Genomic DNA, 17,752 nt, shown 5'->3' with positions numbered 1-17,752 from the left:
AAGTCGCTAGTCCAGGACAAGTGCTTTTTAAAAAAGTCGGGCTAGTCCTCATTTTCGTGCTTTAATCACTATATCTATCTTTTTTTGGCCAATCATGCCCTCCGGGTACTGAATACTTGATTCTACCCCTCTTCATATATACATTTACATCCTGTTACAGCTTGACTGCATATTGGGCTAAGCGACCAAATTATCGGCAAATCAAAACACGTCAACAAAAGAAAGCCAGTATGATCAATTAGCAGTGTTATAAGCGGTTTTGTTGCAATGAGTTTACTCAATCTAGATCATAACAAGCGGCTCACTATGATTTTAATCCAGCGATTCAGTATAATTAAATTAATGAAAGGTACTTTACCGACATCAGTGTTGGTTTCCTTTATGAACTGATTAAATGACAGTAATGATTCTTTAATTTATAATTGATTATACAGATGATTAACTTTCACGTGTGATATTGTGTTTGAAGCAAAACAATTACGCTAATTAATGAGCTGTTTCAGTTCGTATTTAAAAGAGAAAATTGATGTTAGGATCACTTTAGAAGTAGTTGTCAAGCAAGCTGATAGTTACTCTGTGGATAAAATGAGTTTGCTAAATTATTTTCACAAGGAAGGTAATAACGGCAATTCGGAGAAGGTAAATTTGTTTGAAAATGGAGGGATAAAACGTAAGACGGATACTGAGTGTGTGGTAGCTATTTCTCCAAAGAGACATAAGCAACAATCCATGATGGAAAAAATGTCAAATATGACACTACTAAGAGAAAGAGAAATTTTCAGCCGCATTGGGTTGATTGTCATCCCTTGCTTGAATATACTGACTCGGAAGGAAAGATGTTTTGCATTTACTGCAAACAATATCCAAAACTGGCACACTCTTAGTAAATACTCCACCTAGCCTTAGTCAATTATGCAAACTATTAGAAATTATGTTTGTAATAAGCCCATCCACTGCTGAGTGTGAACGAGGATTTAGTTCAATGAACTTAATCAAGACTTCTTTAAGGAATTCCTTAAACCAAGAGAGTTTACAAATGCTAATAAGCATTGCAGCAAATGGACCAGAGCTTGAGCACTTTAACCCAGACACAGCTGTCAACTGCTGGCTTAGTGCTGGTGCATGTGGCAGACATATATATGGACATATTTTCAAATCCATCAGCTAAAACATATATAAATGAACCTGAAGAAGCCAAATGTAAAGCAATCAATGTTTCTGAAAAATTAAATTCTTTTAAGAAATATTTATGTTGTATATTATTTCATTTTTTTTCCTAAGGATTAAGTACATACGTCTCATCAAATCTCGGCAAGTGATTACCATTTTGGGAGCCGTGAAAAGTAAGGTGGGACTAGAAGAGTAAGGTGGGACTAGTGAAGAGAAAGGTGGGACTAGTGAATTTTCTGAAACCACTTGTCCTGGACTAGTGGTTTGAAAAAAATTTGCTCAGCCCTGGCATCAAAACTATGATGTATCATGAAAATGGGTATAGAGAAACAATTGTTCCCATAGCAACTGATGTAGTAGCCAGCTAGTGCATAGGCAAAAATAAAAAAAATCAACATTATTTAATACAACATAGCCAAGTATTATATATTCAATTGCAAATGAAAACACACAGTACATAAACAAAAGAAAAACATAGTTGATAACATTTGTAAAGACTGTCCTCACCGGTGTAGGTGGCAGACTCATTCATTTACCTCCATCCGCTGAATTATGTAATCCACCTTGAAATGGTAGAAACTGAAATATCAGTTTAGTCCTTATGGGGAACAAAGACACTTTTTATAATTTCTTCTTTCTTTTCAAGCTGCTAAATAAAAAGTTAATGCCCTAATTGGACACAAAAGTCTATCTTGTTTAGCCCCACACATATGATAAGGCCCATCAATCAGGAATCGGGGAATGCAGCAACCAGTGAAAGCTGGTTTTTTTCCTAAAAGACATGGTTGGCAAAGGACAGAAACTGACACTTAGTTTCCATTGAACCTTATACAATATTTCTCCAGGATAGGGCATGAACTCGCTCCTTTTTGACATCGATGTTAAAGACAACAAGAAAACAGTCTTGAGGGTAAGGTTATCGAAAGTAGCTTAACCCACTGGTTCATACGGGATCTTGGAATTTGTAACTGAGACACCATTCTTTGCAGCTTGAAATACTTGATCCTGTCTGCTATGTGAGTCTGCATATCTAAAAAATTTGAGTTTCTTGGATAGCAATATCCTATAGCAATTGTTTCTTGTTAAAAAAGAAAAGGAATGGAAAAAAGTCAGCATAGAGGGACAGCAAGGACTGACACATTCCATTCCACAACATTCTCCATTTGGCAACATAGAAGCCAATCATCTCGTGAACTTGAAATGATGCATTTGGCAACTTTGCGCAGAAACTTTTTGTGGTGGACAGATTATTTGAGATAAGCCAATCTTGAAGGTGGAGAATCTGTAGACTATTGTGCCCCTGAGAGAACCCATGTGCTGCAAACCCTTCACAGGGATCAAGTTGTTGATGATCTTTCAGTAGGTCAACAAGATCACTGAACCATGATCAATGGGGGACCAAAGGGGATTCCAAAATGAGCTAAACAGTGGAATTGTGATTTTCCACTTCCTTTACAGACTATCTCACCCTAAAACTGATGCATCTGTGTACACAGAAGGGGGCACAGTCCACCCCTTACATTGTCTAGCGAAGTCCTTGTGCGAAGTCCTGGCCCTTACTAAATCTGTATAAAAGCTCTTTAATTGTAGCTGAGAGAAGAAACAGGAGATATGGCTTAAACTTTGTCCCAGAAACTTTATCCAAGCATGAAAGAATGTTAGTGTCATTTTAGTGTTGCAGGTGTGACAGTTTGGGACACACAGATCACTGTGAAAAAGATGGTAAACCTTGTTAACTGTTTTGTCAAAAAGACCAGATCTCTTCTTCACTAAGTGTACTCCAAGTTTGATCTTGGATTCTGCCATCAAATTGAAAATTTGTTTAATTTACCTTTTAAAATCATTATCACCTTTTTATGACTTAATTGCATCAAAATGCAGGAAATGCATAAAACAAAACTGATTTATATTCAACTGTTGTTTCAGAAAGTAGACTGAAGTTATTTCAAAGACAGACTGGCATTTTTAGACCCTTAAAACTGTCTTTAAATCTGTCATTAACTTTCTCAAATGTTGTGCATTTTATTAAAACATTATTTAAATAACAAAAATGGCTTCATTTACCAGAACACAACAAAATTCATAAAACAGAGCAAGTGATAATTATCTGACAGTTGTATTAAATTTGTTTCAGAGAAAAAAATGTATGTTCATGTTAACCTGTGGATATGACCAATACAATTAAAATTAACTTTGTGAATGCAATTGACAGAAAATTTATTTAGCTCTTAAATTATAACATACATTTAATGATAACATATATAGCTTTTAAATGATAACAAACAGGACTCAACAGAATATCACAAAATGCATGTAATTTATCAACTGGTGTAGATCTGAAAAGTTGCAACAGAAAAGCAGCTCAATGACAGAATTTTATGTACATGTTTAACTCTTGGATATGGCCCTAAAATTTTAATTTACTTTCCTAAAGTTTGTGCAACCAAAAAAAAAAAAAAAAAAAGGTATTTAGCTTTTAAATCATACCAAATATAACTCGATTTAAAAGGAGATGAAAAATGCATAAAACAGAGGCAATAAAGATATTACCCTCCCCATATGACTACTGTTGTCAAATGTACCCCTTGGACTCGTTACTCATACAGTGAAATAATTTTGTCACAAAATGTCAAATAACTTGCAAATGGTAACAGATTGAAGAGAAAAACAAATAATAATAAGATCAAACTGAATTTGAAGATGCAATATGAAGACATGTTCTTGCAGAAGACTTGCAATATGGTTGCATCCATTGTGCTTCACTTAGGCATGCATGGCCACATCTTACAAGATCTTTTGAAAATAAAAGATCATGATTCAGTCAGATGCAAATCTCTGTCTTATACATTTCTCTGACTGTGAGGGAATGTCAAACATGAAGTGGCCAGACCAGCTATCATATGAGAGCTTGTCATTCATGTGGTAGGTGACAGCTGTATTTTCGAAATTTTGGTTTCAAAAAAGGAATTGCACTTCTATATTGCTTCTTATGTTACTACTGCAATAATTACATAGAGTAAACTCCAGTTTCAAAGAAACTTCTCATGCAAGATGGTGAAGTGTAATAGTTACTGCTCATGCTACATGCACCTCAGATTTTCCTAGCTTTCAACAAATTGTATTATTCCACTTCATGTACTTTACCTATAAAAAATTAACCTAATGTAACGTGTACAGCAATGCTCAAAGGACTAGAGACACAAATCACTTTAACTACTGCCTGGGAACCATGTGAGGGTAGAGTGTTGTTGAAAAATGGTTTTCGTGTAACATACGGTGATATGGTGATGCTGCCAGAAGTAGTTTCTAAAAATTAGGGTTAGGAGACAGGAAAATTACGTAGTACTATAAATCTTGCCTTCTTACCTGTGCCACCTGAGTTTGTCATTTTTTTAAAATTCAAATTCTCACCAAAAAAATGGACCTGTTTTCAAGTTTTGTTGGCCTACAATTTAGTTGGCTGGAAAGTGATGAAAGTCGGGAATGCCAAAATCAAGTTAAGTTGAAATATTATTCTTTAATGAAAAGAATAAAAATATATTATTAAACATACTTCGGCATACATCGACTACCATCGCATTGCAACAAACTCACGTGTAAGTCAATGGAACATGAAAATGCATCCATTTGCCATTGTCATATTTTCATTCCGCCTGGATAAAGACAACACAGTAAGTATATTAATTACACATAAATTAGTGGAGGAGTGTCGATGTAGGTTGCCAAGTGTGTGTAATATTCCTAAAGTTTGACTACTCATTCCAATGTCAACCGACACTGGAACACACTATACAAGGCCATTATTTGGGTAGTAAGACAGCCGTTATTTGGGTAGTAAGACAAAGCACTAAAACAAAAACATGTGCTATGTATTACATTGTAGGACTTAGGGACTATACATAACCTGTACGATTTGCACGCCAAATTCATTTTCACTTGTAGCGGGAACATTCGAAAGACAAAAACATCAGCCTTCTGACATTCATTGCAATCTCAATTATTTGTTATGTCCTTATGTAATGACTGATTTAATTAAGTTCCTGGTTTGTCACCGATATCCACTTACAGCTCCCGAAAACCCGCCGAGGTTCCTATCATGGCCTTTGTTGACATTTTGCTCGTTAAATTGCTGCGGACCGGGACCTTTTGGTGCAAACGATATACTACCGACACCCCCACCTCTTGCCCTAGGTCTGCCTCTGAATCGTGGTGTAAATACCATCGTAATTATACAATTATGCTTCAAAACGCACGATCTATAGCTTAATGCACTCCATTTTCAATATCATTGAACTACGCATGCTACACATACTATTATTACATTTGTTTAGATAGTTTGACTTCATAAAATTTTTCAGCCAACCAGTCTAAAAGACATTCGGTACGTATAGTTGTACAAATCGAAGGCGGACATAAATATGATTACGTACTCGGGTTAGATAGCAAACGAACTCGGACTCGGCATCATTTTGTTTTGTGATTTTTTTGTGGTCTATGCCGAATTAGTCAAGGGCGTATATTTATGTAACCATATGTAATTAGTGATGCTAAGAACAATTTTGATATAAAATTAATCTCCCAAAATTGCCTTAAATGCAGATAGTTTACGATTTTTAGAATTGCAGACACTCTAAACATTCATTTTCATGACTATTTACTATGCCCCTTTACAAAGACTATGGGGCCTCATGGCGCCAATTATAAAAAAGTGTCTTATCAAAATAACTAGGGGATACGATAAATGTTACCAAATTTTTTTGCATTTAGTCAGAGAGATGGAAAGGTTTAGAAAATTTGGAAACAATGTCTGCTGGAGTTCAATTTTCTTAAAGTGTTAGTATTCATATCTCATTTGTACCATGTGGAAATATGATATGTTATTTTTATATGTTATTATAATATAAAAGAGGGTTAGGCTTTTAGTCAATTTGTTCGAGTAATGTTTTCATGAGAAGACATTTCTGCAAACCCAAAACTCTAACTACTTTGAATTATCATTTATACTGATAACCCTGATGTGGAGCAGCTGATTAAACAAGATACTTTAGGAAAATAATAAATATTCAGTAACTGCTTGTTTTCAATTTTTGTTGTAATTTGTACAAATTAATTAGCCCTTTAATGTAATAAATCTCAACCTAATTCGTGTGTGTATATATATGTGTATACATATATATATATATATATATATATATATATATATATATATATATATATATATATATATATATATATATATATATATATATATATATATATATATATATATATATATATATATATATATATATAAATGCAAACTAATGGGATAGAAACTTAAATATAAGAACAGGAAAACATACACATACTTATTGAAGATTTTATACAAATGTTTGCATTTACCTAAATTCAGGTAAGCATAATAAAATAATTACCTATTTTTTAAAATCCAAAACAGAAATCATTAGGTCTCTCGGAGATATGAAATCCTATAAATAGGGAAGACAATCCATTGTGCAGTCCACATACTTGATAACTTAAAAAGATCCTCTCACACTCTAACTGAGAAAACACTGTGCATGAGAGTAATCAGTAATTTGAATAAGATTCCCTGTAATAAAAGATTGGAATATAAAGAGTCTGTTATATAGTAATAGAATATGAGTCCATTAGAGAATACTTGTTTTATAAGTTTGCACAAAGATATATTAGTGACATTTAATGCTTGCAAACGAAAGTGGCTATACATGTTTTCTACAACAAATAGTCAATAATAATAATAATAATAATAATAATAATAATAATAATAATAATGATAATAATAATAATAATAATAATGATAATGGATAATAAATAAATAGATACATCATATAATATTACATGATGTATATCAACTTGTGGGAGCTGCAACACAAACCAGACATAAATTATTAAATATGCTTTAATTCTGATCTCCAATAACTCTAAATTTTTACTTAAAAAAAAATATTAACATTTATTCTCTAGGATTAACACATTAAGTCATGAAAAAATGAATGCATTTTAACATAAAATAGTGTTTATGCAAATGAGAGTGGGTTGGGTTGAAAATAATTTTAATGATCCAAGCAACAATTGTCATCTACTTCTGGTGCAAACACATTGTATTCTTTATAATAATGTTATTTTCTAAAATCATTGGTTGCCTGATGTTGCTCTTTCTGTTCACATAGTAGTAAAGGCAATTTGTTTTAAGCAGGAATTTACTGATTCACTGTCTATTAAAACATAAAGAAATAATAAAAGACCCAAACTTGTTTTTAGTGCATAATGATTAGTTTCAGTAAACTGGATTCTTTTTTTTCTCATCTTTAAGTTTGCTCATTATTAATTTTGTTAAGGAAGTATGACTGATAGTTTCACACTTGGAAAGAGATAAGAGTCCTTAAGTTTCAGTGAATCTAATATCTGACAATACGAATATCAAATAAATCCAGGAACAGGCACATCCTGTTAATCTTTTCTCCCATTCCGTAACAATGCGTCGATTCAGATTATTTTGTAGACTAGTTTTACATTTTATACACTTTTAAGGAATCAATATCTAAATGAGTGAAAGAACCAGTCTATATGAATATGTAAATATATGGGCGCGGTCAAAGATATTACTGGCCCACTATGTCAGAATATGAGTCAAACGAGCATTCGAAAGCGTGCTGCTTTAGTGTCTGAAATAGTTATTCGACAATAAATTTTTGGGATTAATTCAATGGATTACTTGTAAATTAAATGTTCTAGCTAATTTTACAACTCAATAGGATGTCATCTGTTTTAAAGAGGCCGGAATTGGCTTCACAAGGTAAGAGAAATTATGCAGATTTTCGCGGGATGTATTGAATCAGTTGACAAGTTCTATTTGGATTGCTTTGTCCTGTTCGCATTCATGTTTTTTAATATATTTGTATGTCTTTGTCGAGCCTCTGTGTTGATCACGCGATAGCGATGTGTATATATGTTCAATAGGGCCTACTCGTTGTTAAAAATATTTGTTAACTGTATTGTTTCGTAATGACTTGTGTAGAACTGCTGAAATTGTACCCACCGAACACAAACTTATTCACCACTTATCTGTTTAAAAACCGACAGAAAACACCGAAGTTGTGTTATATTTACCTTTATTTGCCTTTTCAATCAAGTCGGATAGATCTAAAATTTCATATGCATTTAATTGCAATGCTGACAAAATATGCGTTGTCTTTCTGTAACTTTAGAAATCAGCATTATAGCCCCATTGTCTTCCATGTATGTTATCAACCCTGTAGTGAGAAGGCTTTGCCTCACACCTGTACTGGGTCCTTCGACAGCAGGTGATCCATACTGGATGCTGTTTCTAAGTACTATTGATTTCTGTCAACATCGTACTGAGTTTTTCATGAATATATACTGCGATTAACATACAGTGGATTGAAAACTCCCTACTTAGCCCACAAAATTATCACCGTTCCTAATTGTTAGTCAAATAAGTTCCTGGTGAATTAATCCGAATTTTATGTGCCGTTGCTCACCCAGTTTTAGATATATGGAATGCTATTTTGGGTTGAAAATATCCACATATCTGGGTGGGAAAGGTCACAAAGAAAAAAAATGGACTACTAATGAAATTTTATGAGGTTCATGTATTTGTTGAAGAGGTCAGAATTTTAAACCATACTTATATATTTTATCACCCCTCTCCCCCCCCCCCCAATATATTGGGATAATGTTCTTGGTGTTATATTTATGAGTGCATTAGTGAAATTAATGTATATTATTCTCCAGCATCCCATTTGTTTGTAACCCCTACTGATTCTAAAAGCAGACAGCATCAAGGATATAAAAAATGCTTAAAACTTAATGATTTCATTTTTTTTATAAGTTCTAACCTAATTGTTGCCAGGGGTCCCAAGCACTGTCAGCTTGTTGGCGTTTCAGATCAAAAGGGAATTTCTTTAGCAACATTGTTGCCTTATTTGCTTAGACCAGAGTATATGTTATCAAGCAACAGATGAGGTGTAGTTGACTGTTTTTGAAAATCTCAATAATTCTGTAAATATTGGATTTATATCTATTTGAACACATGTATACAACAATTCCTCCTATTCCATTTATTTTAGAAATGTTAAAACTAGACATTGCATATATCAGACTGTACATTTTTTACACAATAGTTTTAATTGTCATTTAGGCTTCCCATAAAATATTAATGTTTCTTGTAACCCATATCTAGCCTATTTTAATGACCTCAACCATTTAACTTCATATAAATCACACAGCAGAAAAAAAATGCCAAGCATGTCTAATTTTTTGAAGCACTAACTTTTATGGAGACTGCTCTGGTGGCCTAGTGGTTAGAGCATCTGCCTCGGATGAAGGAGGTAATTTGTTTGAACCCCAGAGTCATGCCAAAGACTTACACCATTTATTAAAACTCCACATTGCACAAGTGTATTTTCTTAAAAATGTCCTTTATGAGTAGGAAATTGATAAATGTCATAATGAGATAATATATCAGAATGGAAAGGAAAGTTGGTTATGAAATTATTATTGAATATTAGCAAAATATTTATTGTAGGAAAGGCAGAAAATATCAATTGTTTTCCAATACAATATTAACCGCTCTGGTGGCCTAGTGGTTAGAGTGTCCGTCTCAGATGCGGGAGGTCGTGGGTTTGATCCCCGGCCGATTCATACCATAGACTTAAAAAATGGCACTAACAGCTACCTCGCTTGGCGTTCAGCATTAAGAGGTTAGTGTTAGGACTGGTCGTCCTGATGTCAGGATAATATGACTGGGTGGGACATCATGCTACATGTCTGTGGCATGATGCCGCAGTGCTAGACATCACTATAAACTGCCACATTGCAGACATCATAGTGATATGACTGAAACATTGTTAAAGCTACGTTAAAAATAAAAATCACATCACATCACCAATACATTATTGTTGCAGTTAACTTTCACCTTGGTAAGCAGAGTTGGGTTTCCAGCCTGCAGGTAAATTTGCATCTACCTTTTATCTTGCTGCTCAGCTGATCATTTGCATAGGAAAAGCTACGGGTGGTAACAGATGCTGGGTTACCATTCCAGGTGTCATCTGATATCTTTGTTTTTAAAACCATTTCAACTGAACTAACATCACATGTGCATTGTCAGCATATTCGTGTAATCCAAATTGTGCTATTTGTGTTGTCACCACCATCACAAACCATCTTGATTATTTTCATTGGGATGATTGTCATCATTTAATATTGTGGCACATTACAAGAAATTTAGTTCTTGGGTGATACAATTTATAATAATACCTTTGTGCAATCTCAGTAAATTTCCTGTTTCATGGCCACTAACATGTTGTGTATCTCCAAGTGTATATACTAAAATTTGTAGCACAAATAGTATTTTGTTCATTTCAGGATGCAGGCCCCAGGATGGCGTGCGGGATATGATCGTCATCAGTGACATTGATGAGAATGGGGTCAATCATAACTTAAGAGTCCGCTATGGTCAATGCAAAATTTATGTATCCTTGTTCTAGAAGGTCATACAGTCTGTTTTGTTAAAATCAGTGATCCAGCTCAACAGAAATTGAGGATTATCCCCATTCTGTCTTCATCACACTTGTAACCTCCCTTCTTTAAAACTATTTTTATACCACTTATTTTTCCTGTTTATATAATACACAAAAGATGTTCATCTGTTTCTAGTTCTGTATTTCAGTATCAGCACCTCTATTTATTGCTGTAAAATGTCAGTGTTCCAGAAGTATAATTTAATCATAAATTTGACCTTTTTGCTAAAAGCAACCCCCTTATCCTTCCCTTTGTAAGAAATTCCTAGTTCAAACTTTGAAATTACATACTGTATAACTATATTTTTGGCATGTTTCCTATTGTACTGGTTGTAAAATTTGGGTAGGTTTTTATTATTTTACTTTTTTGATTTAAAGATGATATTTATTTAATGTGATTTTTTATAAAACTTGGGTCAAAAAAGTGCTCAGGGAGGCAGTATGAAACAGGGATGGTTGGCAGCCCAGAAACATTTATTTTGGCCTTGTCTGATTTACTGAGATGGGGGCTGGGGCTGTATAATTAGTTACTGAGATGGGGGGTGGGGTGGGGCTGTATAATTACACCCCAGCTTGCCCCCATTAATCACTTGTCCATCCCATTAAAGCCTAGGTGTTATGTCCACTTATATTCAAATGCATGTTTATAATATTTCTTAATTATTAAGCTATTAATATTTGAAAGTATTCCAACAGAAAAGATTTATTTTGTTGTATCTTAAAGAAAGAAAAAAAAACTAAATCTGAAATTGCACTATGTACATTTCTGCATAGTTTAATTTTCAAGATTTGAATGAACAGGTAAAATATCATATAAATTGTGACTCATGGAATGTAATAATATAATTGGATGAAATAAAAAATAAATTGGGCATACTGTTCAGATTGGGAAATAAAATAAAAAAATAAGCAAAATGAATATTTACTCTGTTAACTTCCATAGTGGAGTTTTCTACCATTTTCAGAGTGGGACCTAGAACCCTTGGAGTTAGGAAAATGTATGCATAAATAAACTATATTGGGAATTTTATGAACAAGGGAAAAACAAGATTACATATGTATTAGCAAGTTGGTAACATTGTCAAAAGTTAAACATATACTGTTTTAATGCTTTAAAATCAGAATACTGTTATTTGTTGTTGTTGTAGACAGAGGTGAGATGGCAATGATGCGTAACGGTGAGTGCTTTAGACCACTCGGGGCCCAAGTGTATATGTGATCAGGCTAATATCAGCAATGGCCACTCATGATAACATATTTCCCTTGAATGCTCAGCCCAAATAATTTACCAGGCTGAGTCTCTGATTTCCATTATTATCATGAATTTTCAAGATTGCATATGATATGGATTTTCTGACTGTTATCTCGTTAATAGCAGCTTGATTATTGCACACCACAGCAATCATTAGATAATCATGAACAATTAATAACCTTGAACAATTGATCAGTTACGCAAATGTTTTAATTGTACATTGATCTGTACTGCTTGATAGGATATAGACAGTTTTGGAAATCCTGTTCAGGCTAGTTTCCATCTGTTGATTTTAAATATGGATTCTTTATTATAATTTTAATATTATCATATACACCATTTTGTAAAACTACCATATGTTTTTCAGGAGATTACTGTATATTTAGCCAAGGTTCATTACTGTTTCCATAGATCCCAGGTGAATCACAAATTCCAGTGTTTCCAAAAAAAAAATCACTTTGGAAACTGGTAATACAGGATAAACTTGACAAGAAATTTGGATTCTGTAACATCCCTGTAGGTTTCCCATGTAAAATGCAATATATTCTACTTTAATGTTTTTGATAATAGCATATTCTTGTATTTTATTTGTATGATGCTTGACTGAAAAATACAGAACATTTTTAAATGTGCACAAAGTATTACAAGCAATTTATTTTTTCAGTATTTAGTCTCATGTTGTTAGCATATTGCTCCTTTCATACCACGGTCCATATTGTTTGATTTATTTGATCACCATGTATAAAATGATGTTGGTTCAAGTTTCAGATGTTATTTGCACATTTGAAATGTAGTACTTAATTATTTTGAGAACACTTATTGAAATTGAGCCATATAATCAAACACACCCATAACTACAGTAGACTTGTTCACTAAACCATTTGCACATTCAGAAAAGCGTGATTTACATGTAGATGATGGAGACTCAGTCCCTTATGATATGTTTGGGTTTTGTGTTATATAGTTTTGGCAAAATACCTTCTCCAGTGCATAATAAGAAATTTAGCCTCCCCCCCACACTTAATTCAAGGGATGCTCCACCTAAAAATAAAAGTTACTTGTGGGGTTGTTGGGTTCTCACTAGTTCTGGGATCTCGTAGAGATATGGGAGTTGCTTGGGCGTATGTTACACAGTTGCTTCACATAAAGGTTGCAGCTTTTGGAAAACATAGTCAAACATACCATATGATATATGTACACCTTTCAAAGTTAGTTATTTGACAGAACACAGAGGACTTAAAAATTCAGTTACTAATACTCATTGAATGAAGGCTAAGGTCTTTGTAGTTCAGTTATAAAAATAGGATGTGATGACAGGTTTAATAAACCTATTGGGGGCAAGGAACCATCTGTTTTTTCTTTAGGAATTACCATGTGTGTATGTATGCATGCATGCATATATGTATGTATGTATATATATGTGTATATATATGTATGTATATATATATATATATATATGTATATATATATATATATATATATATATATATATATATATATATATATATATATATATATATATATATATATATTTATTTGTGGAGAAGTTACTGGTCCTTGGTAAAACATGGGGAACCTGCTTCCATTATGCCATACTTGTTTGCTGAAAGTTCAAGGTCCTTTTGGTTCAGTTAAATTCTTAAATTGAATTAATTGAAGATAACATGCTACAATTCATTATTATTATCTACCAATACCAATAACTCCCACCCATGAGATGTGGTCTGCACTAACTCTAGCATTAAAATCACCAAGAATGATCAGCTTGTCTGACTTTGGTACTGAAGCAATCAGAGCTTCCAGATCTTGGTAGAGCTTGTCTTTGGCTTCCTTCGAGTTGATCATGGTTGGAGAATAAGCACTATTGAATGTGGCTTGCTTTTCGTCATGTAAGGGTAGACATAGCATTGGCAACTGCAAGAGCAATGGACATCTGCTCTTGAGGATGTGCAAATCATATGATCTCCTGATCAGAGACACGATCTTCCATCTGCCTAACCATAATAAAACAACTTGGATGCACCCACGGACTAAGCATTGGCATCAGATCGACTACATCTTAGTCCATAGGAATGACAGGCAGGATGTCCGTGTGACCAAGGCCACGTGTGGTGCTGACTGCTGGACAGACCACAGGCTACTGATTTCCAAGATGAAAGTCTTCAAAACTGAGCAAGCTCTGTCTGAAGCTCAGGAAAGCCAGCTGGAAACCACAGACACTGATACCAACAACATAGAGAAATGATGGGCGGCCTTCAAACATCTGGTGTACTCTACTGCATCTTAAACCCTTGGCAGTCACTGCACGAAAGCACCAAGACTAGCTTGATGAGAACTGTGAAGAAATACAGTCCCTGCTAGAGGAGAAGCATCGTCACCATCATGCGTACAGCATCAACATAAAGTTTGCTGCAAAGAGATGCCTTCAGCAGAGTCCGCCAAGGTGTGAAGAAGAAACTGCGTGAGATGCATGACACATGGCTGAGCCAAAAGTCTGATAATATTCAGTCCTATCTGATAGACATGACATGAAGAATTTCTGTCATGCTCTTCTTGATGTTTATGGCACACTCTTAGCTCTGATGGCAGCAATGTCATAACTGAGAAGGATAAGATACAGGATCGCTGGGTGGAACACTTTGATTATGTCTTCAACAAACCCTCTTCCATCAATGATGAAACGATCAACCGTCTACCCCAGGTGGAGATCAACAAGAGATTTGCTGACCCTCCAACAGTGCTGGAAACTAATAAGGCTATAGTGCTCCAGTCTAGTGGGAAAGGAGCTCCAGGAGCAGACTCCATCCCAGCTGAGATCTACCTCCTGTCTAGTGGGAAAGGTGCTCCAGGAGTAGACTCCATCTCAGCTGAGATCTACCTCCTGTCTAGTGGGAAAGGAGCTCCAGGAGCAGACTCCATCCCAGCTGAGATCTAACCCCAGTCTAGTGGGAAAGGTGCTCCAGCAGCAGACTCCATCCCAAGTCTGGTGGGCCTAAGCTAGTGGAAAGACTGACAGAGATGTTCTGTGGATTGTGGAATCAGAAATGCATACCATAGGAATTCAAAGATGCATTCATCATCCACATTTACAAACAAAGAGGCAATCACCAGTCCTGTCACAACCATAGAGGAATCTCTGTACTTTGTATTGCAGACAAGGTCCTTGTCAGTCTACTGCTGAACAGACTCTCAGAGTACCTTGATCATGGCCTACAGCCAGAAAGTCAGTGTGGCTTCAGAAAGGAGAGAGGCACCATCAACATTATCTTTGCTGCCATGCAGATGCAAGAAAAGTGTCTTGAAGAAAATGTCCAGCTATACACCACCTATACTATCAGCTGGGAAGGCCTTTGGAAGATGATGGCTAGATTTGGCTGTCCAGAAGTCTTCACTGAAATGGTGAGGCATTTTTATGATGGCATGCTTGCCAGAGTCCAGGACCAGGGTAACTATTCCAAATCCTTTGCAGTTATGAATGGTGTTAAACAAGGATGCGTCTAAGACCTCGCTCTCTTCAGCCTCATGTTCTCTGCAATGATGATGGATGCTTTCAAGGATAGTGATGTCGTAGTATGTCTCCAGTACCATCTGGATGGGAAGTTGTTCAACCTGATGAGGCTTCAGACCAAAACCAAAGTCCAAGTTGTGAACATTTGCGACCTCCTGTTTGCAGATGACTGTGCCCTCAACTCCAGCATGGAGGCAGGAATGCAACAGGGCATGGACCTTTTTTCCACAGCGTGCACCAAATTTCCAACTTCAGACTCACCATCTCTACCAGCAAGACCGAGGTTCTACATCAGCCCGCTTCTGAAGAATATTACCTGGAACCATCCATTACTGTCAATGACCAAAAGCTCAAAAATGTAGACAGGTTCACATATCTCGGCAGCACCCTCTCACAAGCAGTCCACATAGACGATGAGGTCAACATCAGGATTGCCAAAGCCAGAATAGCATTTGGTAGACTTCGCTCAAATGTTTGGGATAGGAGAAGCATCAAGCTTGCCACCAAACTCAAAGTCAATGCAGTGGCTCTTCTCCCCACCCTCCTCTATGCTTGTGAGACCTGGATTGTGTGTAGCTGCCATGTTGAAAAAACTGAACAACTTCTGTATAAGCTCCTTGAGAAAACTACTGAAAATCAGATGGCAGGACAAGGTACCGAACACAAAGGTGCTCACTCAGGCTGGCAGGACACGGTACCGAACACAGAGGTGCTCACTCAGGCTGGCAGGACAAGCAACCACATCATGCTGTGCAAGGCACAACTCCGATAGGCTGGCCATGTTGTCTGCATGCCAGTAGAATGCCTACCTAAGAAGGTCTTCTATAGAGAGCTACAGCAAGGCAAGAGATCTCATGGTGGTCAAAAAAAGAGGTACAAGGACACCCTCAAGGTTTCGCTGAATAACTTAGGCATATACCCTGACAGCTGGGAAAGTGTCACTGCTGAAGCCAAGTCAATACTGGTGTGGCAGCCTTTGAGCAGAAAAGACGGGTGGATGCAGCTGAGAAACATGATCATCGCAAATCCAGGAACAGCAGCAACTCCCAGTCAGCAGCCTGTACATCCATGTCCGTATTGCAACAGACTCTTCCGGGCCCGGATCAGACTGATCAGCCATCTCTGGACCCACCCCCAGTGAATCGATGTCACTAAATGGTCCTCACTGACACCAATGGGTGAACATCATCATCATCATCATCATTATTATTCCATATATCACCACTATTTACAAATGGGTGGAACTTTCAAGGGAGTTAGTATGGTACAACTTATACAGTGATACTGATAAAGTTCATTGTCTCGTTGTGGCCTTCCTGTTGAAGGGTTTTATCAATGCTGATGAGATGCTCCACTTAGAGAGTTGCAAGTTCTGGGCTAGGTAGTCATATTGATTTATTTGTTAATGCATTAATTTAGATTACTTACTGTTATTTGGGAACTGAAAATATCTTCTACCTTGTATGTTGTGTTGAAATTGATATGATTGACCCATTTTGTTGTAAAAAGATATATTTGTCATTGTGTAGTTAGTCATTAATGACAGGAAGAGTACTTGTTTTGATCACTTTGATTGCTGCAGTCCTTGTTATTAATTTTCTGTTGAGACTAATTTAACATTAATTAGCTTCAGTCCTTGTGATTAAAATTTAGACCAATTTAACATTAATTAAAGACATATACCTAAATTACAAGAATCAATTTCAAAGACTTTAGATTTTGCTTAGGGCAGAAAGAAGGTCAAATTTTGCAGTGCATTTATATGACATGGACAGTATCTGTATTTATGGAGACAGTTAGAACACAACTTATTTTGAACCTGTTTTCATCATTGCCATTCATATTGGTCGTCTTCAGATAAATGTTTACTGTTGATAACTTATTGTGTTTGGCAGTAGACATAAATTCTTTTTGAATCTCAACAGTATGATAATCATAACACATCAAAAGGAAGAACAGAAACCGGCCTTTCTGTCAGTGTCTGTACTGGCATTTCGCTTCAGTATGCCTTGTTATTCACTAGTTCAAGGTCCGTCCAATGGATCAAATCTTGATTGTTTGTTGAAAGCCGACATTTGGATTACTTCGGCTATTTACGGAACAAGGATTGTTTCATCCAGTTTTCTCATTCATATCCTCTCGATCATTCCAATCATAAAAATAGGTGAAAAGGGTCCCAAGAGATTGGGTTTCCTTTTTTGCAGAGAAATTATGGTAAACAAAATATAGATTTTCTGTACATTATTGTATCAGTGTACA

The 17,752-nt window shown here is 35.6% G+C and overlaps 2 protein-coding genes across 6 annotated transcripts in view; one reads left to right on the top strand and one right to left on the bottom strand.

Moving 5' to 3' along the window:
• LOC149804200 (uncharacterized) overlaps window positions 1-5,467 on the bottom strand; it is a 33,694-nt gene extending 28,227 nt beyond the window's left edge. Inside the window, exon 1 of the mRNA XM_089937865.1 lies at window positions 5,237-5,467. Within this exon, the coding sequence (XP_089793991.1) occupies window positions 5,237-5,392 (156 nt within the window). The 5' untranslated portion in view covers window positions 5,393-5,467. The remainder of the gene's footprint in view (window positions 1-5,236) is intronic.
• Window positions 5,468-7,810: 2,343 nt separating this feature from the next.
• The window catches only part of LOC149804198 (unconventional myosin heavy chain 6-like), a 294,440-nt gene continuing 284,498 nt past the window's right edge, over window positions 7,811-17,752 (top strand). For all 5 annotated transcript variants that reach the window (XM_089937853.1, XM_089937830.1, XM_089937846.1 and 2 more), the window contains exons 1-2: window positions 7,811-7,987; window positions 10,579-10,685. In XM_089937853.1, the coding sequence (XP_089793979.1) occupies window positions 7,948-7,987; window positions 10,579-10,685 (147 nt within the window). In that variant the 5' untranslated portion in view covers window positions 7,811-7,947. The remainder of the gene's footprint in view (window positions 7,988-10,578; window positions 10,686-17,752) is intronic.

The sequence above is a fragment of the Sinohyriopsis cumingii genome, chromosome 2, assembly GCF_028554795.1.
Source record: "Sinohyriopsis cumingii isolate HCF-2022 chromosome 2, ASM2855479v2, whole genome shotgun sequence".
Classification (NCBI taxonomy): domain Eukaryota; kingdom Metazoa; phylum Mollusca; class Bivalvia; order Unionida; family Unionidae; genus Sinohyriopsis; species Sinohyriopsis cumingii.
This window is presented reverse-complemented; position numbering and strand designations above follow the sequence as displayed.